The 26,731-nt window shown below is 43.5% G+C and overlaps 1 protein-coding gene across 3 annotated transcripts; it reads right to left on the minus strand.

Moving 5' to 3' along the window:
- Positions 1-4,191: 4,191 nt before the first annotated feature.
- Positions 4,192-25,529, minus strand: LOC129835381 (ATP-sensitive inward rectifier potassium channel 10-like). 3 transcript variants are annotated; one of them, XM_055901020.1, is made up of 7 exons: positions 24,756-25,395; positions 24,119-24,195; positions 17,146-17,583; positions 16,659-16,870; positions 14,499-14,630; positions 14,164-14,341; positions 4,192-6,570 (listed from the first exon to the last, which is right to left on the minus strand). In XM_055901020.1, the coding sequence occupies exons 3-7, from the start codon at positions 17,573-17,575 to the stop codon at positions 6,146-6,148; spliced, it is 1,377 nt and encodes a 458-aa protein (XP_055756995.1). In that variant the 5' UTR covers positions 17,576-17,583; positions 24,119-24,195; positions 24,756-25,395; the 3' UTR covers positions 4,192-6,145. The 3 variants fall into 3 exon arrangements, with proteins under 3 accessions (XP_055756995.1, XP_055756996.1, XP_055756993.1); XM_055901021.1 differs by lacking the exons at positions 24,119-24,195; positions 24,756-25,395 and adding an exon at positions 25,403-25,529; XM_055901018.1 differs by lacking the exon at positions 24,119-24,195 and having other exon boundaries at positions 24,756-25,394.
- Between the last annotated feature and the right edge of the window lie 1,202 nt (positions 25,530-26,731).

Consider the following 26,731-nt stretch of genomic DNA (forward strand, 5'->3'; position numbering starts at 1 on the left):
ATCGTAGTTATCAAGCTAGCAGTTATCATCATGAATCAAGTCAACAATCTACTGGCAAATCTTTTTCAATTCTTGTCATATGAAGAAAAATTAGGGATAAAACGTCTCGGTGATAATCGGTCATTGGACATACACATTACACAACAAGTCGGAAATCGCAAAATCAACAATGATTGATTTAATAGGAAGCAGTGGCCAATCACTATTTTGCTTCCCCTGCCTGCTATTCAGTAGGCAGGGGAAGGGTGTGTGGTCCAAGTCTGGATTTAAGGATTTAAAACATCTGTCTGAAAGTGTCTCAAAACATGAGAATTGTGCATCACGTATAGACAACGATGTTAAACTGGGATTACTGGCTCAGCTAGACATACAGACGAGCCATCGACCTTCACAACCAACAAATTGAGGAGAATAGGTACGTGCTTGACACAATTATAGCATACATTAAATTGTGTGGCAATTGTGAGACAGCTCTGCAGGGCCATGACGAGTTGGCCCGACTCCTTGAACCCAGGCGATTTCAGGTGTTTTTTTTTAAACCACGCGTGAAGAGATTACAGGCTACAAAGGCATTATGACGAACAACCAATTTTTAAGTGTACATCAAGCACGATCCAAAACAAACTTTTGGATTGTATGTACGAAGTGTCCAGAGAAGCTATAGCTAAGGAGATGTCTGAGACTCCTTTTGTGTCTGTACAGGCAGACGAGACCACTGACGTCTACTGTAAATCACAGATGGTAATAGTGCTGCGCTACATGTTACCAGACAACTGTGTGTGAGAGGTTTTTGGAGTTTGTAGAGGTGAAGGACAAAACCGGTGTTTGGCCTCTCTCCAACACCATCAAACCAGTCCTAGCGCCTCTTAATGTCAAGGAGAAGCTGGCTGCACAAACCTACTACAGGTCAACGGTGATGAGTGGTAATGTACGTGGTGTCCAAACGCTACTGAAGGAGACTTACCCAAATGTGCAATTTGTGCCCTGTTACGCACACCAACTGAATGTAACACTTCAGCAACATTGTACAGGGAGAGTGAGAGCTTAGTGTTTTTTGCAGACCTATTCTCCTTTTCCATCTTTTTCACGGGCTCACCCAAAAGACTCTCCACTTTTGCAGAATCAACGAACAGACGGGTCCCCAGACTACAGGGTACACAATGGAACTTCAAAAGCAGAACCGTCAATGCTGTGTTGCAGGACCGTGAGACACTGGCCCAGGGCATGGAGGACATCTGCATGCAGCATGGATGGGATGAGATCACCATCAGCGACGCTTATGGCCTGTCCATGAAACTCAAGGATCCCACATTTCTGTAACTGCTCGAGTTCTTTTCCGTGGTCATGCCAGAGGTGGATGTTTTGTACAACATAATGCAGAAACAAACCATTGATGCAGCAGGATTCGCTGGAGCAATCAACAACTTCAAGGTGAACATTCAAACATTTGCGAGCAAACTAATGCACTGGTCATTAGTGATGCTCTGGTCATTAGTGATGCTCTGGCCATTAGTGATGCACTGGTCATTAGTGATGCTCTGGCCATTAGTGATGCACTGGTCATTAGTGATGCTCTGGCCATTAGTGATGCTCTGGTCATTAGTGATGCTCTGGCCATTAGTGATGCTCTGGTCATTAGTGATGCACTGGTCATTAGTGATGCTCTGGCCATTAGTGATGCACTGGTCATTAGTGATGCTCTGGCCATTAGTGATGCACTGGTCATTAGTGATGCTCTGGTCATTAGTGATGCTCTGGTCATTAGTGATGCTCTGGTCATTAGTGATGCACTGGCCATTAGTGATGCTCTGGCCATTAGTGATGCACTGGCCATTAGTGATGCTCTGGTCATTAGTGATGCCACTGAACCAAGGTGGAGAAAACCTAACACTACACCCGTGATGAAGGAGGCATGCGACACAATCTCTGCTCATGTGCAAGAAAGGTTTTCTGAAAGGCACCACTTAATTGCAGCAAAGTTGATGGACATCTCATTTTTCCCGCCGTATGTACCTTCTTTTCCGACCGCAGAACTCCCATGTGATACCAGGCTATGGCCTGTGGGGAACTAGGAGAAGTTGAAAACAGAGCTGTCCACTCTCTACCGGCATCCTGCGCTGCAAAAAGAGACAACACTTTCTTTATTGAAATCACTCTACAAGAACAACCTGCAGGATCACTTATCTGACACGGTCTCTCTTCTTAAAATCAAACCACTCCGATGACAACCGCAGAGTCAGAGAGAAATGTTTCCACCGTGGGCCAGAAAGGGTTAAATGCATTGTCCATTCTGTCAATCCAGCATGACTTCATCCAGAGAATGCCAGACTTTGATGACAAAGTAATTGAGAAGTTACAAAGTAATTGAGAAGTCCCACAAGAAGGACCGCCGTGCCAACTTCCTGTTCAAGTGAGCACATTACAACAATGGTGAGTCCATAAATACGTCTAGTACGCTGCTGCATAAATGGTGTAATATGCCGGGGAGATATGTATACTGTAGCTAAGAAAGTAATACTAAGTGTGTGTTGTATAGTAAACTGTGAGTAGCCTATGTTTCTCACCCTGAGAATGTGGTCCCTTTCTCCCTTACAACTTAGCCTACTGTTCTGACTTGGTGAGGTAGCCTGCATGTAGCCTATTGCCTGTTTTAGACAAATCTCATCTTCACATTTTTTAACAACTTTAATTGTCTACTTACGTGCCCGCATTGTAAGAGCTTTCATTGTCTGCTTATGTGCCTACATCCGTCTTAGTTTGCTCATGTCTTAATCGAAATTACGGCTTGCCTCTTAACGGCGTATCGTCATATATGCCATAGTTTGTACATCTGCATTGTTGTATTGCTTATATAGGACTATCTCATTAGTATCTTATTAATAATTTTAGGCAATGCTAGAATGATGCATTTAATTGTTTTTCTTACTTAGTGTGTTATAATGATCTCTGGTCCTTTTCTCCATGAGGAGGGTGGTAAGTTACAGATCCAACAACATATTATTGTATCCCCTCCTCGTAACCATGTTTGCCAGTGACAGTCTCTTCCTATTCAAATATTTTTGTTCAACAAAAAGTTGAGTATTAGACCCATGTAATTACAGTCCATATTGCGAGGGGTTGTTTTTTTGCGCATTGCGCTGTCAGTGCGTCTGTTTATTGTCTGTAAAAGTGGATGCTCGTGATTGTATTGTCCTACCTTTTTAGACCACATAGAACTAATCAGATATTTAAAATGGTAGGCTCACCGCTGGTCTCTCTCTCTGTGGTGATTTAAAGAATAATAAATGAAGGCTGAATTGCTAAATGTATCTGAACTAACATCTGAGTTTCTGTCGCTATCCATTTCGAAATAGCTGAACGAAGAGGCCTGCCTCCTCGCAGCTCGTTTGCGTGCACTTGCTTATACTTAGAGCTAAGTGTTAATTATATAACATCAAACATTGTGAATGTACTGAACATGAATGTAATAATGTTTGTGTATGGTTCAAAAGTCTAAACTCATGTCGACATGAATTATTATTGAAGGAGAATGCTGTTCTTACCCAGTTACACAAATCAACAAGGAGTCAACAGAAACCATATATTTTTTAAGCAAGTCAGCCATAAGCTCCACTCTCTGGACAGCTTGATGTAGACCCTAAACGTTTGTGGGCACCGTTTGTCACAGTTATAGTGCATTTCATGTATTGTTTAGAGTTGTGTAGTGGCTTCGCTGGCAAGCATCTAAAAAAAAAATGGGTTGTCTGCCCAACCAAGATTGACATGCTAAAATTGCCACTGTAATGTGATAATCATCTTGTGGGCTGACAGAAATGCTTTCCCCAAAACCTTCTCAATTAAACTTTAACTGCAAAGCCTGCTTACCTGGCAGAAGTATATCATTTGTATATATTATTTGTTGGTAGCAAACTTTGCCGTTAAATGAGCAGCAGCAATACAAAACCATAGCAAGACCTGGACATTAGATGGCACACTAGATGCGCAATTAACGACCCAGATGGGAATTCTTCCAGGTCTAAAAAATGTCTCTTCTGGTGTGGTTTAAGCATTGACATGGGCTCAGAACATCCAATTTCGTTGTTTCTCTATGAACAATTGTAATTTTGAGAGTGAAAAAAATAAATAATCTAAAACCAGGAAAAATACTACTGAGAACTATATTTGGGAAAGAAATCACAGATTTTACAGGACCCCCATTAGAGTTGTTTATTAACCATTATTTACCAGGTATATTGACAGAAAACATAGTGCACTACTTTCTCCTGTACACTAAGAACCCGGGGAGGAGTTGCAGGGGAGAAGAGAAGAGGAGAATGTGCCTATTTGAAAGCTAGAATAAAATGAGTAGCTCTCATGCTGGAAAACGTTGAGAGCTCTAGCTCCATCGTTCTCTAGGGGGAAAAACTACAATTTTTACTTTTCCCCTACCTGCGGCACTCTGGGGTTAAGAGTGCATTGTGGAAGTGTACAGCAACAAAAACCATATGGTATATCTTTAGTGCATGTTTCCTTCAGTGCTGGTTTCACGGAAACCGACACAGGTGTGGGGGTTTTGTTTGACAGAGACGGGCCAATACAGAGCTGTTGTAAATCTGCACTTTTATTAAAAACATTTAACATTTGTATATTATCTGTTCCAGTATTACAGATGGGACCTGGCCTGGCCAACACTTCATAGTATATTATCTGTTAGGGTGATGAGGTTGCGGTATTACAGATGGGACCTGGCCTGGCCAACACATTATAACCAATCACAGGCAATGGTAGCATTCTTGCCTGACTTCATTGCAGACGCCTGCCAGATCTCACAACGAATGGATAGGTGTTTAACATGTCAGCTAACCACACCATATGATATTGAAATCTGATGCTCGACTGCACAGACACTGGCACATCAAAAGGCACAGTTTAGTGGCACGTTTTAGAAGGACCACTGGAGTGATCAGGTATTGAAGTACAGTCTAAGGAGGAATAACAAGTACATACATATGAACATGCATATGTTAAAACACACATACATGCAGTCTCGCACTCACATTGACTGAAACATATAAACATGCTTGTGTACACATACACCATCAAGTTAAAGTGCTTTTAGTATTGTTAACATACATCTCCAATACATATATTCCAGTGAGAAAAAAAATAACAGAAACACTAAACATCAGGGTTGGAATGAATTACATTTCAATTCTAGTCAATTCAGGAAGTACACTGAAAATCCAATTTCATTTCTCAGTGCTTTTCAATGAGTGACAATGAACATTTGGAATTGGGATTTGGTTTACTTTCTGAATTGACCGGAATTTAAATGGAATGGACCACAACCCTGCTAAGCATATACTCAGGTGAATAAGTACTGCTGGATATCGCATCGTTAGGGACAGATACATACAGTATACATACAATATCATAAAAAATGTAATGTGTTTTATTTTCTCCAGTATTTCCACTCTCATGTCCTGCAGACAGAGTACCTTTCTGTGTTAAAAACAGTAACAGTACCATGATTACACAGGAGGATGGTGGCACCTTAATTGGGGAGGATGGGCTTGTGGTAATGGCTGGAGTGGAATAAGTGGAATGTTATCGAATACATCAAACACATGGTTTCCATATGGTTTCCACATGGTTTCCACGTGATGCCAATCCATTGACTCCATTCCAGCCATTATTATGAGCCGTCCTCCCTTCAGCAGCCTCCACTGCATGGTTCTTTTGATTATGTCCTCGTGAACCATGTTTTGTCCTGGTAAACCAGTCAACCTTGACCTTTCCAGTCACACAAGTCTTCTTATAAAAATACAGACAAATTAAGTTTAAAAAGCTTTCTTGGTCCATCTTTGATTACAGGACAGTAGACACAAATGGGATGTATTTTGTTCCTTTGAAGGTTATCACCTGTTGAATCCTTTCCAACCACAAGGGGCGATACAAACGCATAAAGTCCAATAAAGGAGCGTGTGTGTGTGTGTTCACATTTCCCAACAGAGGAGCAGCTCATCTCTCTTTCATTCAACTTTTTATTCTCACTTGATAATTTATCAATCTCCATACAGTCTCCTCTCTTATCTCCTTTCTCGTAACTCTCTCATTCCATCTCATTCATGCTCTCTCTCTCTTTCCCTCCATCCTCTCTCTCTCTCTATACATTACTGATACGGACACTGAGGGGGCTACTGTCTCTCCCCCTCCCCCTGCCCCTCCCCCTGCCCCTCCCCCTCTCCTCCCCTTGATAGCTCTCCTCTAGTTTCATCTTCTCTGGGTCCGCTCCTTCCTCTGCTCCCCCTCTGCTGCTGCGGGACGAGTGCATGGCCGGGCTTGGGGGGGGGGCCTGTTTGAAGAGGGGCGGGGTTTTTGTTTTGTCCACCTTGTCGAAGAAGGTGAAGTCCGCCACATACTTCCCAGACGAAGACAGGGAGACCACGGGGGGGAACTCGTACCCCCACAGGATCTCATCTGGCAGGTAGGAGGTGCGCACCTGGCAGGTGGCGGAGGTGGGCTCCACTGTGGCACTCATGATCACCAGCAGCTCAAAGTCTGCCAGATCCGGATCCGTCCATCCCCCTCCTAGAACACAGGTAGAGTGAATGAAAGATACAAATTTAGCACTACAGATCCATAATAAAAACATTTGGATATAACAATAAAAGACTAAACGCTATTTCTAAAGATACCGTCAGATTTCTCTACTGAATCCAGATTACAAAACAGATTTATTCTAAATTCCACAGTCACTTCCAAGCATAAGACACAGACAGAATGAAAGAGATTCATATCCATTATCACGAAAAGCAAGAATGGGATAATAGCAATAAAAGGATAATCTTTACTTTCCAACATAGACCGACTTCACTACTAAATCCAGATCACAAAATAGACTAAATTCACTAAATGGACTAAATTCTCTGATCACTTCCGAGCGTAAAACCCAAGCTAAAGTGGAGATATAAACAGAGTCCATTGACAGAAGCCTTTTACCACATACATGTACACTCTCTCAAACACAAAACACACCCCACACACTTATTGTACGCACAAATAGCTGCACCACAAAGGCCCATATAGGTTGATAATGAACATCAAGCACACAAACAGTAAAGATACACATCCCCTTCAAGCACACTGCACAAATGCCTTAATTTTGCCAGACCCCAAGAAGAGTAGCTGCTGCCTTGAGTTACACCCCCTTTTTCCCTCAGAACAGCCTCAATACGTCAGGACATGGACTCTACAAGGTGTCAAAAGAGTTCCATTCACACTCTGAATGGCACACATAAACAATCCCATATCCGCAGGAAGTAGGAGTGCTGAGGATGCTGCACCCCCTTACAAATCTGAATGGAAAAAAAAGTATTATATCAAAAAACATTATTTTCAAACATATATATTTGTTCATAAAAGTAGTGCACTGTGCCTTTACAGGATGTATTAGCTGCCCAATAAAAACCTTTCATCATCTCTGTTTTGGTAAAAAAGGTAGTTGTATAATTAAGAACAGTATCTTGCAGGATTCAATAGTTGGAATTGTAAGAGTTGTTGCCCTGTCGCATTCTCTGCAATCATCATTCTAATAGAATTTTTGTATTTTATTTTATTTCACCTTTATTTAACCAGGTAGGCTAGTTGAGAACAAGTTCTCATTTAAAACTGCGACCTGGCCAAGATAAAGCAAAGCAGTTCGATACATACAGCAACACAGAGTTACACATGGAATAAACAAACATACAGTCAATAATACAGTAGGAAACGTCTATATACAGTGTGTGCAAATGAGGTAGGATAAGGGAGGTAAGGCAATAAATAGGCCATGGTGGCGAAGTACTTACAATATAGCAATTAAACACTGGAATGGTAGATGTGCAGAAGATGAATGTGCAAGTAGAGATACTGGGGTGCAAAGGTGCAAGATCAATAAATACAGTATGAGGATGAGGTAGATTGGATGGGCTATTTACAGACGGGCTATGTACAGGTGCAGTGATCTGTGAGCTGCTCTGACAGCTGGTGCTTAAAGCTAGTGAGGGAGATATGAGTCTCCATCTTCAGTGATTTTTGCAGTTCGTTCCAGTCATTGGCAGAAGAGGAAGGAAAGGCGGCCAAAGTAAGAATTGGCTTTGGGGGTGACTAGTGAGATATACCTGCTGGAGCGCGTGCTACGGGTGGGTGCTGCTATGGTGACCAGTGAGCTGAGATAAGGCGGGGCTTTACCTAGCAGAGACTTGTAGATGACCTGGAGCCAGTGGGTTTGGCGGCGAGTATGAAGCGAGGGCCAGCCAACGAGAGCGTACAGGTCGCAGTGGTGGGTAGTATATGGGGTTTGGTGACTAAACGGATGGCACTGTGATAGACTGCATTCAATTTGTTGAGTAGATTGTTGGAGGCTCTTTTGTAAATTACATCGCCAAAGTCGAGGATCGGTAGGATGGTCAGTTTTACGAGGGTTTGTTTGGCAGCATGAGTGAAGGATGCTTTGTTTGCGAAATAGGAAGCCGATTCTAGATTTAATTTTGGATTGGAGATGCTTAATGTGAGTCTGGAAGGAGAGTTTACAGTCTAACCAGACACCTAGGTATTTGTAGTTGTCCACATATTCTAAGTCAGAACCATCCAGAGTAGTGATGGTGGACGGGCGGGCAGGTGCAGGCAGCGATCGGTTGAATAGCATGCATTTACTTGCATTTAAGAGCAGTTGGAGGCCACAGAAGGAGAGTTGTATGGCATTGAAGTTCGTCTGGAGGTTAGTTAACACATTGTCCAAAGAAGGGCCAGAGGTATACAGAATGGTGTCGTCTGTGTAGAGATGGATCAGAGAATCACCAGCAGCAAGAGCGACATCATTGATGTCTACAGAGAAGACAGGGAATTGAACCCTGTGGCACCCTCATAGAGACTGCTAGAGCTCCGGACAACAAGCCCTCCGATTTGACACACTGAACTCTGTCTGAGAGGTAGTTGGTGAACCAGGCGAGGCAATCATTTGAGAAACCAAGGCTGTTGAGTCTGCCGATAAGAATGTGGTGATTGAAAAGAGTCGAAAGCCTTGGCCAGGTCGATGAATACGGCTGCACAGTAATGTCTCTTACGGCTGTTATGATATCGTTTAGGACCTTGAGCGTGGCTGAGGTGCACCCATGACCAGCTCTGAAACCAGATTGCATAGCGGAGAAGGTACGGTGGGATTCAAAATGGTCAGTAATCTGTCTGTTAACTTGGCTTTCGAAGACTTTAGAAAGGCAGGGTAGGATAGATATAGGTCTGTAACAGTTTGGGTCTAGAGTGTCTCCCCCTTTGAAGAGGAGGATGACCGCGGCATGTTTCCAATCTTTGGGAATCTCAGACGATACGAACGAGAGGTTGAACAGGCTAGTAATAGGGGTTGCAACAATTGCAGCGGATAATTTTAGAAATAGAGGTTCCAGATTGTCTAGCCCGGCTGATTTGTAGGGGTCCAGATTTTGCAGCTCTTTCAGAACATCAGCTATCTGGATTTGGGTGAAGGAGAAATGGGGGAGGCTTGGGCAAGTTGCTGTGGGGGGGTGCAGAGCTGTTGATCGGGGTAGGGGTAGCCAGGTGGAAAGCATGGCTAGCCTTAGAAAAATGCTTATTGAAATTCTCAATTATAGTGGATTTATCGGGGGTGACAGTGTTTCCTAGTGTAACGGCTTTCATATTCTTCCTCCTCCTCGGACGAGGAGAGGCGAGACAGATCGGACCAATACGCAGAGTGGTTAGTGTTCATGATGATTCATTATAACGAAACTTGAACACTGAATTACAAAACAAATAAACGAAGTGCAGAAAACCTATACAGTACCGTGTGGTGAAACACAAACACGGAAACAAACACCCACCAAACACACGTGAAACCCAGGCTGCCTAAGTATGATTCTCAATCAGGGACAACGATTGACAGCTGTCTGATTGAGAATCATACCAGGCCGAACACAAAAATCCCAAAATAGAAAATCAACCATAGACAAACCCACCCAACTCACGCCCTGACCAACTAAAATAAATACAAGACAAAGGAAAACAGGTCAGGAACGTGACACCTAGCCTCAGTGCAGTGGGCAGCAGGCGCTCTTATTCTCCATAGACTTTAGTGTCCCAGAACTTTTTTGAGTTTGCGCTACAGGATGAAACTTTCTGCTTGAAAAAGTTAGCCTTAGCTTTTCTAACTGCCTGTGTATATTGGTTCCTAACTGCCTGTGTATATTGGTTCCTAACTGCCTGTGTATATTGGTTCCTAACTGCCTGTGTATATTGGTTCCTAACTGCCTGTGTATATTGGTTCCTAACTGCCTGTGTATATTGGTTCCTAACTGCCTGTGTATATTGGTTCCTAACTGCCTGTGTATATTGGTTCCTAACTGCCTGTGTATATTGGTTCCTAACTGCCTGTGTATATTGGTTCCTAACTGCCTGTGTATATTGGTTCCTAACTGCCTGTGTATATTGGTTCCTAACTGCCTGTGTATATTGGTTCCTAACTGCCTGTGTATATTGATTCCTAACTGCCTGTGTATATTGGTTCCTAACTGCCTGTGTATATTGATTCCTAACTGCCTGTGTATATTGATTCCTAACTGCCTGTGTATATTGATTCCTAACTGCCTGTGTATATTGGTTCCTAACTGCCTGTGTATATTGGTTCCTAACTGCCTGTGTATATTGGTTCCTAACTGCCTGTGTATATTGATTCCTAACTGCCTGTGTATATTGGTTCCTAACTGCCTGTGTATATTGGTTCCTAACTGCCTGTGTATATTGGTTCCTAACTGCCTGTGTATATTGATTCCTAACTGCCTGTGTATATTGATTCCTAACTGCCTGTGTATATTGGTTCCTAACTGCCTGTGTATATTGGTTCCTAACTGCCTGTGTATATTGGTTCCTAACTGCCTGTGTATATTGATTCCTAACTTCCTGTGTATATTGATTCCTAACTTCCCTGAATCCAAAAAGATCAAAACCCTGTCCTCAAACATTTACATCAAAAGTTGCAAAGTTATGGACAAAGACCCAAAACATCCACATCAAATTAAAGATTTTCAAATAACATGGAAAACAACCCCTTTTTGTGCAGTTTTATTTTATCATCCTTACAAACCACTTCATGTAAATGTACATTACTGTATTGTATATAGGCTGGTCATCTAGGTTAGAACCTGTAGACTTTCTATCACCATGAAGAAAAACAATGTTCAATACAGTAACTGAGTACATTGAGACATCAAGTGGTTTGTGATGATGTGGCTCAGTTGGTAGAGCATGGTGCTTGTACATCTAAGGTTGTGGGTTTGATTCCCACGGGGGACCAGTACAAAAAAGTATGAAAATATATGCACTCACTACTGTTAATTGCACATAGAAATCAGTTGCCTTTGCAAAGTATTTCAAGAAACTGGAAAACATATATCAAGCAAGTATTTTTATGTTTTTATGAGATTAACTGTTTTGTAGAGATAATTATCAGACTCAAGTTACAAATGCTGGTAAACACTCAAATACATTTAATTAAACATTTTTGCACCTTCCATGTCTCAATTGTCTCAAGGCTTAAAATCCTTCTTTAACCCGTCTCCTCCCCTTCATCTGCACTGATTTGAAGTGGACTTAACAAGTGACATCAATAAGCAATCATAGCTTTCATCTGGATTCACCTGGTCAGTCTATGTCATCTGTGAAAACAGTCCTTAACTCTAACCTGGACCCAGTACTGCTCTCACTTCGTAACACACGCACACACATAGAAACGCACAAATATCACACACACACACACACGTATGCACCGAGACAAGCACACACAATGCATGATATGGTAGACTGTCTAGTCTATTCAGTCTCTGTTGTTCTTGACTACTGGTTTGAGCAGTCCTGACAGTGCTCTTCTGAACAGCCTTTACAACCTCTCTGCTCCTCTCTTCTCACTCCTGTTAACAACTACAGTGTACTGAGGGGATTCACGTTAGTGCACTCATTGTAACCCCTTACTGAAACTCCTGACAGTGTCCCACCGTATTTGGCAAAATCCCCAACTCCCCGTCCGTGTGCCCCCAAAGAGCTGCAGATATTTCCACAGAAATGCATCATTAGGATTTGAGAGCTGCCGTGAGAGGAGGCCAGATTAGAAGATAGATTCATAGATAGTGCAGGGGCTATTGTCGGGCTATTATGTACTGTTAGTATTTTGATTCTTCTAGTAACAATATTATGATACTTTAAGGTAGTATTACGATTTTTGCAGATATTACTTACATTTTCAAGGTACACAGTGTGAAGCCAAAAGCCAAATGCAGTGTTCTCTGGGATCAGGCATCATTAACTAAACATATTACGTGTACAGTAACACAATGCCATACAATCTGACCACAGTCAATTTAACAGGAGGAGTTTGGGGCTCAACTACATAGAGACCCATTATAGAGAGAGAGAGAGAGAGAGAGAGAGAAGGGGGGGGGGGGGAGAGGTAGATCAGGGATCAGTATGGGTCAGTAATAGCTCTGTGGTTAGTGGTGATGAGAGGCCTGCCCTCCTGTAAGAGGATCCCCCCAGCTGTGTGTCAGCACCCCTCACTGTATCAGACTGTACCCCCATTGTCTTTTAATGAGAAGCCTTGGCACCCACTCACACACATTCCACTGACATACACACAGAGATGGGGAGAGAGAGAGACCCCTCTCCCGGTGTCATCCCCCAGACCCCAAAAATGTGAATACACTGGAGTGAACTAATAGGTATTTCACTCTACACTGGAGTGAACTATAATGAAATGGTGCATGGTGTAAAGTCTCATTTGCATTTTTCCCAGGGTGTCTTTTCTCTTTGAGTGAATTGTCGAGTTTACCAACCATGACTGTATTTGTTAGTGACACAGACATGGTTGTTGAACTATTTCATTATTTCACAGCAAGGCCTGTGGGTTTCACCTAGTAAGTTCCTAGGTGAATGTTATAATTCAAATTCAACTTTGGCAATATATAGTACTTACATATATCATAAGGCCTTGCTTTAATTGCTTAGTTTTACCCTAGCACGGTGGTGTTGGGAAACTCCTGGTTCACAGGCCACATCAGGACTGCAAGTCACATTATGCTGGCTTGCAAAGTGATGGATGTGTAATTCCTATTGGAATCGAGACAGAGCTAGGATATCCAACAGTTGGAATTTTTATTCACCCTTAACCCTCATTCAGAAAGACTGTCGGGATAATGGAAATTGATAAAGGACACCACCTAAACCATTTAAACTGGAACAACCATTTCAGTAACAGGTGCAATAAATCTAATTAACTAATTGGATTAGTTTAGAAAAATATATCTTATCTTTGTGTAGCATAACATTATTCAATCAGTCAATGTACATGCAAAAACACAGTAGTGCATTCTGGGAAATCTGATAATGATGGGTGTGGTTTTGATGGGACTGTTTTACTCTCTCACCACTGAGTTTTAATTTCACTCTTACAGAGTGATTTTAGCTTCTGAATCGACACTGGCCGATTTGCTGTGTACACACGCATTCACATGTACAGTATGCACGTACGCACGAAAACACACACACAACCCTCTACAACAGGGATCGTCAAAAAGGTTATTTTCAAATACAATCACTTTTTTGGCATAGTTGTGGTCAATTTGCAGTGTACAAATCATTATAATGATGTTCCCTACCATCCACCCTACACTCCCCCCCTCATCCCTCTACTGTCCTGGTCCTGTTCCAAATGCCCTCCATCACAGCAGTGACCTTTAACCTCCTAAATTCACCCTTCTCTGTCTCTCCACACGGATGGCTTTCCATTCCCACACCCCGGCTGGTCCTCTCATCCTGCTGGTGATTAAGACATGGGACATGGTCAACTATAGCAACAACTTCCCCTACTTTACACAGACTGTAATGTACTGTAGTTCACTACACCACTACTACAACAGAACACTGAACCGGCCTGTCTATTTTACTACCATGTCTTAGGCCACTTACAGTAATATCAAATTGGACCAATAGGACAAGAACACTAGAGCGTAACTACACTATACCTGCCTATGGAACTGGTAACCATCAAGTTTTAGGTCATGAAATGGGACCAATTGAAGGAGAACACACAACACAAATAACTGACCATGTGAACATTAAGCTACTGTATATAATCATTCCTACCCTTGGCAGCCCAGGCTCTGAGCGGACTGCAGTCGTCTATGATGTGGTAGAAGGTGAGGGGGAGGATGAGGAAGGGGCTGTCGCTGGACGTGTCCACCTGGAAGGGAACGTTCCTCTGGTTCAGACGCATCGTCTCCCCCTCCTTGGTCTGGGACGTCTGGAGCAACTTCCCCGTCACCTAGGAGCCAAATGGAGTCATTTGGTTAGGGGACATGTGCAAGGATTCTGAAAAGAGGAGTGTCGATGGAAAATGACAACTGCGTCATTCTCACAGAGAGACAGACGCACAGACACACACACACACACACACACACACACACACACTGTGTCTCTACCGAGCAGCCCAGCAGCAGGCTCTTGCGCATGTTAGCCACACGGATCATTAGGCAGGGTCGGCCCTCGTGATTGGACACCACAGCGTACTGGCTGAACTTCACTGTCTCTCCTCTCTTCTTGGGCCGCGCCACCTGAGGACAATGGGGAAGAGTGTGTCAGAGCCACACAGTGTAGCATGATGAACTACACTACCCACAATGCTCTCTGGAACATATCCGGTTTGAGTAAATATTATTGTGCTGCACAGCCTGCAGTAAGTCTCCTTATCAATACACACAGGGCATGAACTTCCTATCATCTTAACCTCCACCCCCAACACGCACACAGAGACACACACACACATATAGATAACTCCGACCCTGAGTGAGAGATATAGAGGGCAGCAGATAATTCATGTTATAGAGGGTTAGAATGATAAGAGGGAAGAGGAGCAAGGGAGATGGGGAGAGAGAGAGCAAGGGGGAAGGGGGAGGAAGAGAGAGAGCGAGAGAGAGAGGGGGGAGAGCTGGATAGTAAACACTGCTGTATGTGTTGACTGTGGATGGATGCAGTGCATATGTGACCCAATTTAGGAAACTAGTCACGACTTCACAGTAGAGCCGTTTGAACATAAATGCAGAAATGCCTTCTCGAACATGTGAACTTTCATGTGCCTTAATAACAAACGTGTATGCCATCTGTAAATACAAATAAAAAAGTTAAATTACGAGCCTTGTTGGTTAAGCCACAGAAAAAGTGAGCAACCTTCCCATTAGCCATGATTGGCTGAGATAATGAGCGGGCTGGACATGCCGAGAGAGGAGAGAGGATTGGTCTGCCATATAGAGGCTTCTGTTTATTTGAGCTCGTCAGTCTGTGTTGGTAATCCTGTCGAACATGCCTTTTAAAAATGTTTTGTTGTGTAGTGGAGCTGCATAAGTGTTGCTCTCCATTTTCTGGAGGATCAAGTTTTGAAGTCATGTATACAGGTAAGATAGTCTAGCGTTAGCTAGCTACATTTTCAGATATTATATGTTTCTAATTTTGACAAAGTGGTTTCATTTCAAGCTAAAGTGTACTGTTAGCTAACGTTAGCTGGCTGGCTCCCTAGCCGATGTTATTATTCGTTTCCCAGAGCAGTTTGTTTTCTAGTTAGAGTGTAATGTTAGCTAGCTAATATTGGATCTGGTTGGTTAGCTCCCAGCACTGTGGCATTGTTGCCACTTTGTTCATTGTTGTTTATCTAGCTAACGTTAGCTGACTGGCTCGTTAGCTAACGTTATGTGATGTGTGTGATCTTAAACGTTGTTTACCTAGCTAGGTTCATTATTTACCCAGCTAGCTATATGTCTGAAGCTAAAGCATACTAGTAGCTAGCTAACGTTAACTGCTCCCTAGAGGACGTTATTATTCATTTCCCAGAGCTGTTTGCTTTTGTAGTTAGAGCCTAATGTTAGGTATTGCTGGCACTTTGTTCATTGTTGTTTTAACTAGCTAACGTTAGCTGGCTGGCTCATTAGCTGACATTACACGACGTGTGTACTGTAAAACACTCGTTAAATATGGCCGGTGTCAGTAAACATCTGCAAAAAAGCGTAATAAAATTGTTGCCAGCAGAGCTGGTTAGGCTATTTTCATGTTATCCAGAGTTAAACAAATCATCAGCCAGAGCGTCAAGTGTGCGCTTCGAGAGAGAAACAAGATGGGTGGGGCTAAAGCTTAAGAGGGTGTGAACGATGCTGAATGAGATGGGTGGGGCTAAAGCTTAAGAGGGTGTGAACGATGCTGAATGGGTGTAGACAATGAAGAGCTCTTTACTAGACACAAAAATATTCAAAGGCGATTTTCTCAAAAGTGAGTTTACAAGTTGATCAACTTTCAAAGAAGAATTACTTTCCCATTGTTCTTCAAATGCAGTGTATGATATACCAATTTGTAGCTCAGAGTCTCTACTTTTATCCAATGTAAAAAAACACAATTTCACATTTTGCTACATAAGACCGAATCCAGGTGGTCAGTCACATATTATAGCACTGAAAATTTGACGTGATGTGTAGGTCCAGATCTTTCAGTTAAATACTGTATATCCATACTGTTTAGTGGTGGTTTACTTTATCAATGAATGTGATGGATGGTAAAGTGAACATCTTATCAATCTGCCCAGGGGAAGGGTGAGGTACCTTGGCGAGGAAGGTTCCAGTGATGAAGATCTCAAGCACCATGGTGATGACCAGTTGGAGGATGAGGAGGATGATGGCAGCGGGACATTCCTCTGTGATGCAACGGAAGCCGTAGCCAATTGTGGTCTGCGACTCCAGTGAGAAGAGGAACGCCCCTGTCAGAGTCTGCACCTGCATCACACACGGGGTGTGGTTGGACGGAGGGTCAGACTCTGGAGGTAGGGGTGTAGAAGGGAGGCACAGGGAGAGAGGCAAGGTTGTGAGATTGATATGGAAAGCAAAATATCTCAGGGTTGAAGATTATAGGGGAGTTACAACTGATTGTATTGGTATTTTGAGGTTTCATTGCTCTCAAATACCTTAGCATTCTGTCTCTCCCTCTTTCCCTTCCCTCCATCCTCACAATGCAGTGCCACCAGGTACCACAGAACCCCTCCCCTCCCACCTTCTCTCCCCCCATCCCTCTCTCCCCTTCCTCCATCCTCACCTAGCAGGTCTCCGTGCACCAGCGCCACCAGGTACCACAGAACCCCGAACAGGAACCAGGTCCCGGCGAAGGTGGCCGAGAACAGGAAGAGCTTGTAGCGCCACTGCATGTCCAGGAAGGTCGTCCAGATGTCACGCAGGTACATTGCCCCGCGCCCGCTCACATGCTCGATGTGCACGTTGCTGTGCCCGTCCTTGGAGAGAACGCGCCGTCTCCGTCGGAGCGCGCAGACCGCCGTCGCTGCCCCCCCTGCCGCCGCTGCCGTCGCTGCCCCCCCTGCCGTCGCTGCCCCCCCTGCCGCCGTTGCCGCCCCCACCCCTGCCGCCCCACCTGCCTCCAGCAGCGGCTTCAGAACCTCCGTCTGGATCATGGAGTGACACACCTTCTGGGGGGAGGAGCCTCGCGAGGAGGGGGGAGTGGCCGACGTCATGGCTGCAGCTTTATCAGGGGAAGAAGGGAGGGATGGTGGGAGGGGGAGTTGATGATGGAGGAGTGAGGTAGGGGGTGAAGGGATATAGAATGGATAAATGGGAAAGGAAGAGGGTGACGGTGGAAATTAGAGTAAGGGAGAGAGGTGAAGAGGGAGAGAGTTGAAGTGGGAGAGAAGTGGAGAGGAAGGAGGAGTGTGGAGGGAGAGGGGAGAGAAGTGAAGAGGGAGAGAAGTGAAGAGGGAGAGAAGTGAAGAGGAGTGAGGAAGGAGAGAAGTGAAGAGGGAGAGAAGCGGGAGAGAAGAGGGAGAGATGGGGAGAGGAGTGAAGAGGGAGAGAAGTGAAGAGGGAGAGGAGTGAAGAGGGAGAGAAGTGAAGAGGGAGAGAAGTGAAGAGGGAGAGAAGTGAAGAGGGAGAGAAGTGAAGAGGGAGAGAAGTGAAGAGGGAGAGAAGTGAAGAGGGAGAGAAGTGAAGAGGGAGAGAGAAGTGAAGAGGGGGAGGAGTGAGGAGAAGGAGGAGTGTGGAGGGAGAGGGGAGAGAAGTGAAGGGGGGAGAGAAGTGAAGAGGGAGAGGAGTGAGGAGAAGGAGAGAAGTGAAGAGGGAGAGAAGAGGGAGAGAAGTGGAGAGGAGTGAAGAGTGGAGAGGAGTGAAGAGTGGAGAGGAGTGAAGGGAAGTGAAGAGTGGGAGAGAAGTGAAGAGTGGGAGAGAAGTGAAGAGGGAGTGAAGAGTGGGAGAGAAGTGAAGAGTGGGAGAGAAGTGAAGAGTGGGAGAGAAGTGAAGAGGGGGAGAGAAGTGAAGGGGGGAGAGGAGTGAAGAGGGAGAGAGATGAAGAGAAAGAGGAGTGAAACGGGAGAAAGATGAAGAGGGAGAGGAGTGAGGAGGGAGGGTTGAAGCGGGAGAGGAAGAGATAAATATTGTGCAAAGTCAAAGTTGATGAAAAACAAGTTGAAAAGATTTTGTGAGAAAGGAGAGAAGCGGAAAGGAAGAGAGAGGTTGTTAAAGGGAGGAATGGAAGAGGTGACAGGAGTGGAACATTCGGGGTGTGGGGGGGAGGAAGACATGAAGAAAGGAATAGAAAGAGAGGGACGTTATAAATGGGACAATTTTTCAAGTGGACAGATGCAGGCCTGTGGTTGTCAATGTGCTCCAAACTCTCTGTCACTCTCTCTTCATCCTTTTCTTCTCAGACAGAGCAGCAGCTGCCCTTTCAAAGTAAAAGCCCCCTTTCAGCGCAAAGTCACAGCTGTCTTTTCATTTTAAAAGCCCCTCTATAATGCTAAGGCGCTCAGATGTGTCTGCAGCACATCACGCTGGCTGGATCAAGAGGGACCGAAACAAGGCTTACTTATTCCCCATCCGAAACCAGGAACAGAAAAGCCGCATGTAGCCTAGTACCCGGAGCACAGGAGGATGGTGGTAACTTCATTGGGGACAGGCTCGTGGTAATGGCTGGAGCGGAATTAGTGGAATTGTATCAAATACATCAAACACATGGTTTCCACATGGTTTCCATGTGTTTGATGCCATTCCATTTACACCATTCCAGCCATTATTATAAGCCGTCCTCCCCTCAGCAGCCTCCACTGGTCTGGATCAACCATTTATGAATGGGCTTTGATCCCTGACACAATCTACTTCTCTTTCATTATCCCTTTTTCCCTGATGAAATCAAATGAACGTTTCAATCGTCTTACTGCCTTCCACGCAGTGGTACTGCTTTACACTTAGAGTTCAAACTATGACCTTACCACGTTGATGATTAGCCCCATACTGCCCCAGTAGTCTACTACCATGTGCAGCTCCAACGGGACATTCATCAGCTGTCACATGATCTCATCTTCACTTTCCAATCAATGTTTTTCTGTGTCAGAGAATTACGCGGTGTGTTTTGTGGACGCAGAACAGCAGGTGAATAGAGCTTGTCCAAATCAAATGTTATTTGTCACATGTGCACAATACAACGGGTGTAGACTTCATGGTGAAATGCTTACTTACAAGCCCTTAACCAACAACGCAGTTTTAAGAAAATAAAAGTGAAGAAAATATTTACTAAATATACTAAAGTAAAAAAAGTAACACAATAAAATAACAGTAGCGAGGCTATATACAGGAGGCCCCGGTACCGAGTCAATGTGGAGGCCATATACAGGGGGTACCGGTACCGAGTCAATGTGGAGGCTATATACAGGGGGCACCGGTACCGAGTCAATGTGGAAGCTATATACAGGGGGTACCGGTACCGAGTCAATGTGGAGGCTATATACAGGGGGCACCGGTACCGAGTCAATGTGGAGGCTATATACAGGGGGCACCGGTACCGAGTCAATGTGGAGGCTATATACAGGGGGCACCAGTACCGAGTCAATGTGGAGGCTATATACAGGGGGCACCGGTACCGAGTCAATGTGGAGGCTATATACAGGGGACACCGGTACCGAGTCAATGTGGAGGCTATATACAGGGGGTACCGGTACCGAGTCAATGTGGAGGCTATATACAGGGGGCACCGGTACCGAGTCAATGTGGAGGCTATATACAGGGGGCACCGGTACCGAGTCAATGTGGAGGCTATATACAGGGGGCACCGGTACCGAGTCAATGTGGAGGCTATATACAGGGGGTACCGGTACCGAGTCAATGTGGAGGCTATATACAGGGGGCACCGGTACCGAGTCAATGTGGAGGCTATATACAGGGGGTACCGGTACCGAGTCAATGTGGAGGCTATATACAGGGGGCACCGGTACCGAGTCAATGTGCAGGGGTAGAGGTTAGTCAAGGTAATTGAGGTAATATGTACATGTAAGCAGGGTAAAGTGACTATGCATAGATAATAAACAGCTAGAAGCTGCAGTGTAAAAAAATGCAAATAGTCCAGGTAGCCATTTGATTAGATGTTCAGAACTCTTATGGCTTGGGGGTAGAAGCTGTTAAGGAGCCTTTTGGACCTAGACCTGTTGCGCCGGTACCGCTTGCCGTGCGGTTGCAGAGAGAACAGTCTATGATTTGGGTGCCTGGAGTCTTTGACAATTTTTAGGGCCTTCCTCTGACACCGCCTGGTACAGAGGTCCTGGATGGCAGGAAGCTTGGCCCCAGTGATGTACTGGGACGTACGCACTACCCTCTGTTTGCTATCTATCAGGGCCAAGATGCCTCTTTTTCACACAAACAGAGACTTGCTGTTTGTGTGTGACTTTGGCCCGAGCATCCTTCTAGACTTTGTTCTGTATCCTCATCTGGACTTTCTCTATCTCTATATATCACTCTCTCTCTCTCTCGCTCTCTATTTCTATCTCTCTCTCTATCTCTCTCTATATATATCTATATTTCTCCGTCTCTCTCTCTATCTCTCTCTCTCTATCTATCTCAATCTATCTCTCTGTCTAGCTCTCTCTATCTATCTCTCCATCTCTCTCTCCCCCCCTCTCTCTCTATCTCTCTCTCTCCCTCTCTCTCTCCTTGGCTAAATGGTCCTTTTGTCTCTGCCTGCCTCTGCTTTCCAGACCAATAAAAAAAATAACCAACTAAAACAAAAGGCAGAGAACTAGGCGATCTGATACGCTCTCTACTTTCTGACCTTTCTCTCTGTGTGTCCCCACTCGCTTACACTATTCTCTCTCCCCCTCTTTCCTCCCCCCTCCCTCCCTCTCTCCCTTCATCTCTCTCTGGTGCTGAAGCTCACACTGTGAGTATGAATAGGGATCTGTGTAGATTTCTGTGCTCAGAATACTAAATGGGAGGCGGGGCTTCGGGATAGGCGCGTGTGATAGGCCGAGTACATTCCCAGCTGACCTCTGAACCCTACTGAGGCCTCGCCCACACATACAGTAAACACACATTCACATGTACAGCGACATACACAACACGGCCGTCTCAGTATATCAATATTGATATTTCCCAAACAACACTTACTATTATTATTATTATTTTCCCTTGGTTTAGTATTCCTTTTAACACTTCTGTGTCTTCCTCTCCACTATATTCTCTCTCCTTTTGAATCAAATTATGCACTGTAAAAAAAGATTTGTTGACTCAATTTACATATGTTTGTTTCCATCCTGCCTTAAAATGTCATGTCAAGTCCAATCCGGATTTCGTGTGGTGATTCAGAGGGGTTGGGTTAAATGCGGAAGACACATTTCAGTTGAATACATTCAGTTGTACAACTGACTAGGTATCCCCCTTTGCCTTCCCTTTCCTCCCTTTCTCCTTCTCGCCATCTCTCTCTCACTCTGTCCTGTGTGCACAAGAATCCTTTGTTTAGAGAGATGAAAGGGACAAAAGCCACCATTGAAAAATACGACTGAGTGAGAGAGAGGGAGAAAGTGTGTGTGTGACTGAGTGATCCTATGTGAGTATGTGTTAGAGAGAGAGAGAGAGAGAGAGAGAGAGATGACAAAAGGTACTCATTAGTATTCCTGAGCAGTGTGATGCACCATACTCCTTCCTGTCTCTCTGTGTGCACCCTTCCAATTCCCCAAACAACCTCTACACAACACTCCAACCACCTCCGAGCAACCCATGAAAACACTCCAAAAATTGCCCCACGACACTAATACGACCCTGCAAACAGAAAAACGACTTTTCAACCAAAATGAATCAACATTGATGTACCCAGCCAGGTGTGAAGTGGAGATACTTTGCTGCTGTCCTGTGCTCCAGCCGGGGTGATGGGAATGAGTATGAGAGTCTCATGTACCCTACATATTCACTCAACCACCCCTCTATAACACTGGAGTACCTCTAACGGACATATTCAAGCAACAATCAAGTCTTGTATATTACACATGAACAGTATAAGGTGTAAAAAATCCACACACAGCCTCTGCAAACAAGCACTGGCACAACTTCTTCATTAACCAAACTATTTGTGTTCCAGGTACTCAAACGACCCACAAATTGACACTTGAGAAGCAAGCACATCTTGCACACTGTACCTGTATGGGTAACTCCGGTACATTTGACATTTACGTTTTAGCAGGCGCTCTTATCCAGAGCGTTAAGTGCCTTGCTCAAGGTCAGATTGACAGATTGTTCACCTAGTCGGCTGGCGGATTCGAACCAGCAACCTTTCGGTTACTAGCTCTTAACCGCTAGGCTACCTAGGCCTCACTAGTTACACACACTGTGTGTTCACTACATTCAAGATACATTGAATCGTTTTAGTAGACCCTTGCCAGCCTTTCAATAACAAGAACAATCACAGAGGGAGAAAACAATACAGCTTAACTGTGTCTTTATCTAACTTGTTTAATGCATCCCAACTTAAATTCTGACATCTCTTTAGTGTCCATTTTACACATTGTAGACTTGACTTGTAAACCGCAGCCACTGGAATGTCCAATTGAAACTCTAATCATTGTGCCAGAGAGGAGATTGATGTTATAGTGCCAGGGTTGGTGCCAGAGGTCATTTGTCGGCACCCTCCTAGTATCCATGGTGATCTTCCTCAATGTGTCCCGGGTCAGGTTGCCTTCCTACAGGTGTGAGTTAGAACCCTTATCAACACTAATACAGTCTACAGCAACGGGTTTTTACGCCTTCATTCTTCTGCAGTTTTAGACCGAGAGGAACTGAGGTCCCACTTTAAACTTGAAATCATTGGCCACTTTAATAAATGGATCACTAGTCACTTTAATAATGCCACTTTAATAATGTTAACATATCTTGCATTACTCATCTCATATGTATATACTGTATTTTATACCATCAATTGCTCCTTGCCTACGCTGCTCTGACATTGCTCATCCATATATTTATATGTATATATTTGTATTCCATTCCTTTACTTAGATTTGTGTATATTAGGTAGTTGTTAAGGAATTGTTAGATTACATGTTAGATATTGCTGCACTGTCGGAACTAGAAGCACAAGCATTTCACTACACTCGCAATAACATCTGCTAACCAATGAATTAGACCAATAAAATGTCATTTGATTTGATTTGATTTAAACGAAGTACAGCTCATAAAGCTTTTATACAGTACACACTGTAAAAATGTGTTTATGTTTTTACGGGAGATTAGTTGCAGCCAGCTACCTGTAAATTCCGTAATAAAGGTACTGTACGTTACCGTAATTTCCAAAGAGACCGTAAAAGTACATTTACGGTAACATACTGTACTTATTTTTACAGTAAGTTACAGGTAACTGGCTGCCAGTAAGTTAACAAAAAACAACAGGATTTTTTTTACAGTGGACATAAAGGCTTCGTAAATACTACATAAATACTTCACAAATCATCTATAAGTTTATGTCATACTCTATAAAGGGTGTATAAACATGCATAATGCCTTATGTCTTTGGCAATTCAGCCCACAGTGGGAATGGATATGTAACCCTTTATACACCATTTATAGAGTTTGACATGTGCTTATAGATGATATGTGTAGCATTTATGTAGTGCTTATGACGCCTTTTGCAATTTTATAGCCTTTATAATTTGTACTTCATATAAAGTGGAAGCAGAAGAGAATGAATAATCAAAGTGACAATTAAATCAAAATTATAAAATTCTAATCAAGTACTGTTACTAAATACTTACATTTTATTGATTGAAAATGCAGAGTATGTTGAAAACGTAATAACGGCCACAAGAAAACTTCCCTTGATGATGTCTACCTATTATTTTACAAGGTGCGATGGGGAAAAAAGGAAGAAACATGATTCCAGCATCTCTAATCTAAACGGTCATTTTAGTCACATACAGGTGTCCACAAACTCCAGCGCCACGTATAAATGCCACACACACAGTGGGCCCAACCACTACCGTAAAAACAATAACCCGCTTAGTAGCATTGATAGGCTACACTCATCCTGTTCTCTGTGTGTGGGTGCACCTGTGCTCTCTGCTCGTGTCCTCTCTTGCGTACCAAGCCAAATAGCGTTCCAATGAATTTCCTTATTATGGTTATTCTTCATGAAGAGGGTGAAACATACATAACTCTATTTTGTAACTTAATAGGTCTAACTTTTCATCAAGCTCTGGCCTTTTTATATTCGACCCTATCGCTATAACTCCCTGCTGTCTCTCAGGTGAAAAATCACCAATTAGCTTTGCTGCTAACAACATATGTATTCTGTATGATAACAATAATCAAATAATTGTTGATGATCAAGTAAGCTAATGAGAGCAAACTGAATTTAGGCCCATGAATTAGAATGTGCGTGTCATCACTTACCTTTTGTTGCAATTGTTGAATGCAATTTTGAGACTTTTAAAAGTGTTTTAATCTCCCAAAACACATTTAAAAAATGTATGTTGTGATCAATTTGCCTATTTGTTGACTTTTTACTCAGTGCGACATCATGGATTGGAGCAACGCGCACTTGTTGACAGTTCTCTCACACGCATGAGCACGAGACACGCAACTTTCATTGTCTACAGATTTCCATCCTGATTGTAGTTCTAGATATTTCCATTATAATTCTTATATGCCTAACAATTATTTTTTTTTTACAAAAACGTTCAAATCAACAAGTTTCTGTAGCCTACTAATCTAATCGCGAATTTACCAAAGACAAATCAATGGTTTCTCTAAGACTGAAGTGTCAGTCGGTACCGGTTCCGGTTGAACGTTACAGAGTTATTATGTAATAAAATAGTTGCAATGTCCCCCGTTGCATCTCGAGCTGTGATGGTTCTCGGGTTCATGTAGAAGTTGAATTGTCCTCTTCTCTCAAGTTTTCACTTGTCTCTCCTTATAAATGAAAAAGTAGCCTATTCAGTCACTCAACTAGACTCAGGACATTTTAATTCATTAATTCAACTCTCCTCCCAGCTTCTCCTCCCACCCTTTCTCTCTCGCTCTCCCTCTCTATCTCTCACCCTGTTCACTGTAAATGGGTCCCTTGTTAAGGGTTCCTCGACTGTTCAGCCTTTGTCAACTTTCTCATGTAAATGTCTGATGGTTAAGATACACGCCTGGAAGTTATTTCACTGTTGGAACGCGTGGAGGTAGACTATTTACAAATCAGAATGAACAACAGACACTTTATTGTGGACTTGGCTCCTTGCAATTTTGCGTCGGCAAAGTTGGCCAATGGTTTGACTGAATAATGTCGGCTTCGCTCTGTGAGGCCATGCCATGTCCGCCTGCAAGGAGAGAAACGCTATACACGTGCTCCCGCCGCGACGGACATCAGAGGAACTGTCCTGAATAATAATTGAAGAAAACAAACAAGACCACTGAACAGTTAGGTTTACCCAGAACAATGAAAAAGCTATAACCTCCATGTCTTGTTACAGTTAATATCAATGCCGATAACTTATCTTATAGAATCAGGTTTATTGGAAAAAATAAAAGGCCAACTTGATGAAAGACCCCATGTGAAGTTTGTTTTGGCGGGAGCTGGATTTCCAGCGTGCCCCAGCTGAGCGACCATGGTGGGAGGCAGATGCATGAATAAACCTGAGCTGCACGAGATTTGCTGGACCTTTTTCACACGAGCATCAATCTCACGGACCCACCCACCCGCCAACGCGTGTTGTTCCATCCTGTAGTCTCCGGTCCCGCTGAGAGAGTTGTTCCCTCATCCGTGCACGGGCACCTAAAGGTGTGTGTGTGCGCGTGCGTGTGTGTCCAGGGGAGAGTCCTTGTCCAAGGATGATGCATAACGTCTTCACTGGATTACATTATTACAAATATACACCGCCTTCAGAAAGTATTCAAACCCCTTGACTTTTTCCATATTTTGTTGTGTTACAGCCTGAATTTAAAAATGTTTACATTTAGATTTTAATGTCAAAGTGGAATTATGTGCAATATTTGTTTTTATTCGAAATGTTTACAAATGATTAAAAAAGAAAAAGCTGCAATGTCTTGAGTCAATAAGTATTCAAGCCCTTAGTCACATAGTAAATTGCATGGATAATTGCAATAATATGTTGCAATAACAGTGTTTAACATGATTTTTGAATGATACCTCATCTCTGTACCCCACACATACAAATGTTCTGTAAGGTCCCTCAGTCGAGCAGTGAATTTCAGGCACAGATTCAACTACAAAAACCTGGGAGGTTTTCCAATGCCTCGCAAAGAAGGGCACCTATTGGTAGATAGGCACTGAAAAATAGGCACTGAATAGCCCTTTGATCGTAGTGAAGTTATTAATTACACTTTGGATGGTGTATCAATAAACCCAGTCACTACAAAGA

Source organism: Salvelinus fontinalis, chromosome 36 (genome assembly GCF_029448725.1).
Source record: "Salvelinus fontinalis isolate EN_2023a chromosome 36, ASM2944872v1, whole genome shotgun sequence".
Lineage (NCBI taxonomy): Eukaryota > Metazoa > Chordata > Actinopteri > Salmoniformes > Salmonidae > Salvelinus > Salvelinus fontinalis.

Bases quoted from the DNA above. Each gene is read 5' to 3' on its own strand.
- LOC129835381 (XM_055901021.1), bottom strand. From the start codon at position 17,575: ATGACGTCGGCCACTCCCCCCTCCTCGCGAGGCTCCTCCCCCCAGAAG. The intron at 16,871-17,145 runs GTGAGGATGGAG...CCCTACCTCCAG, and splicing joins GGTGCACGGAGACCTGCTAG to AGTCTGACCCTCCGTCCAAC. The intron at 6,571-14,163 runs GTAGGAATGATT...CCTGTGTTCTAG, and splicing joins CAGAGCCTGGGCTGCCAAGG to GAGGGGGATGGACGGATCCG.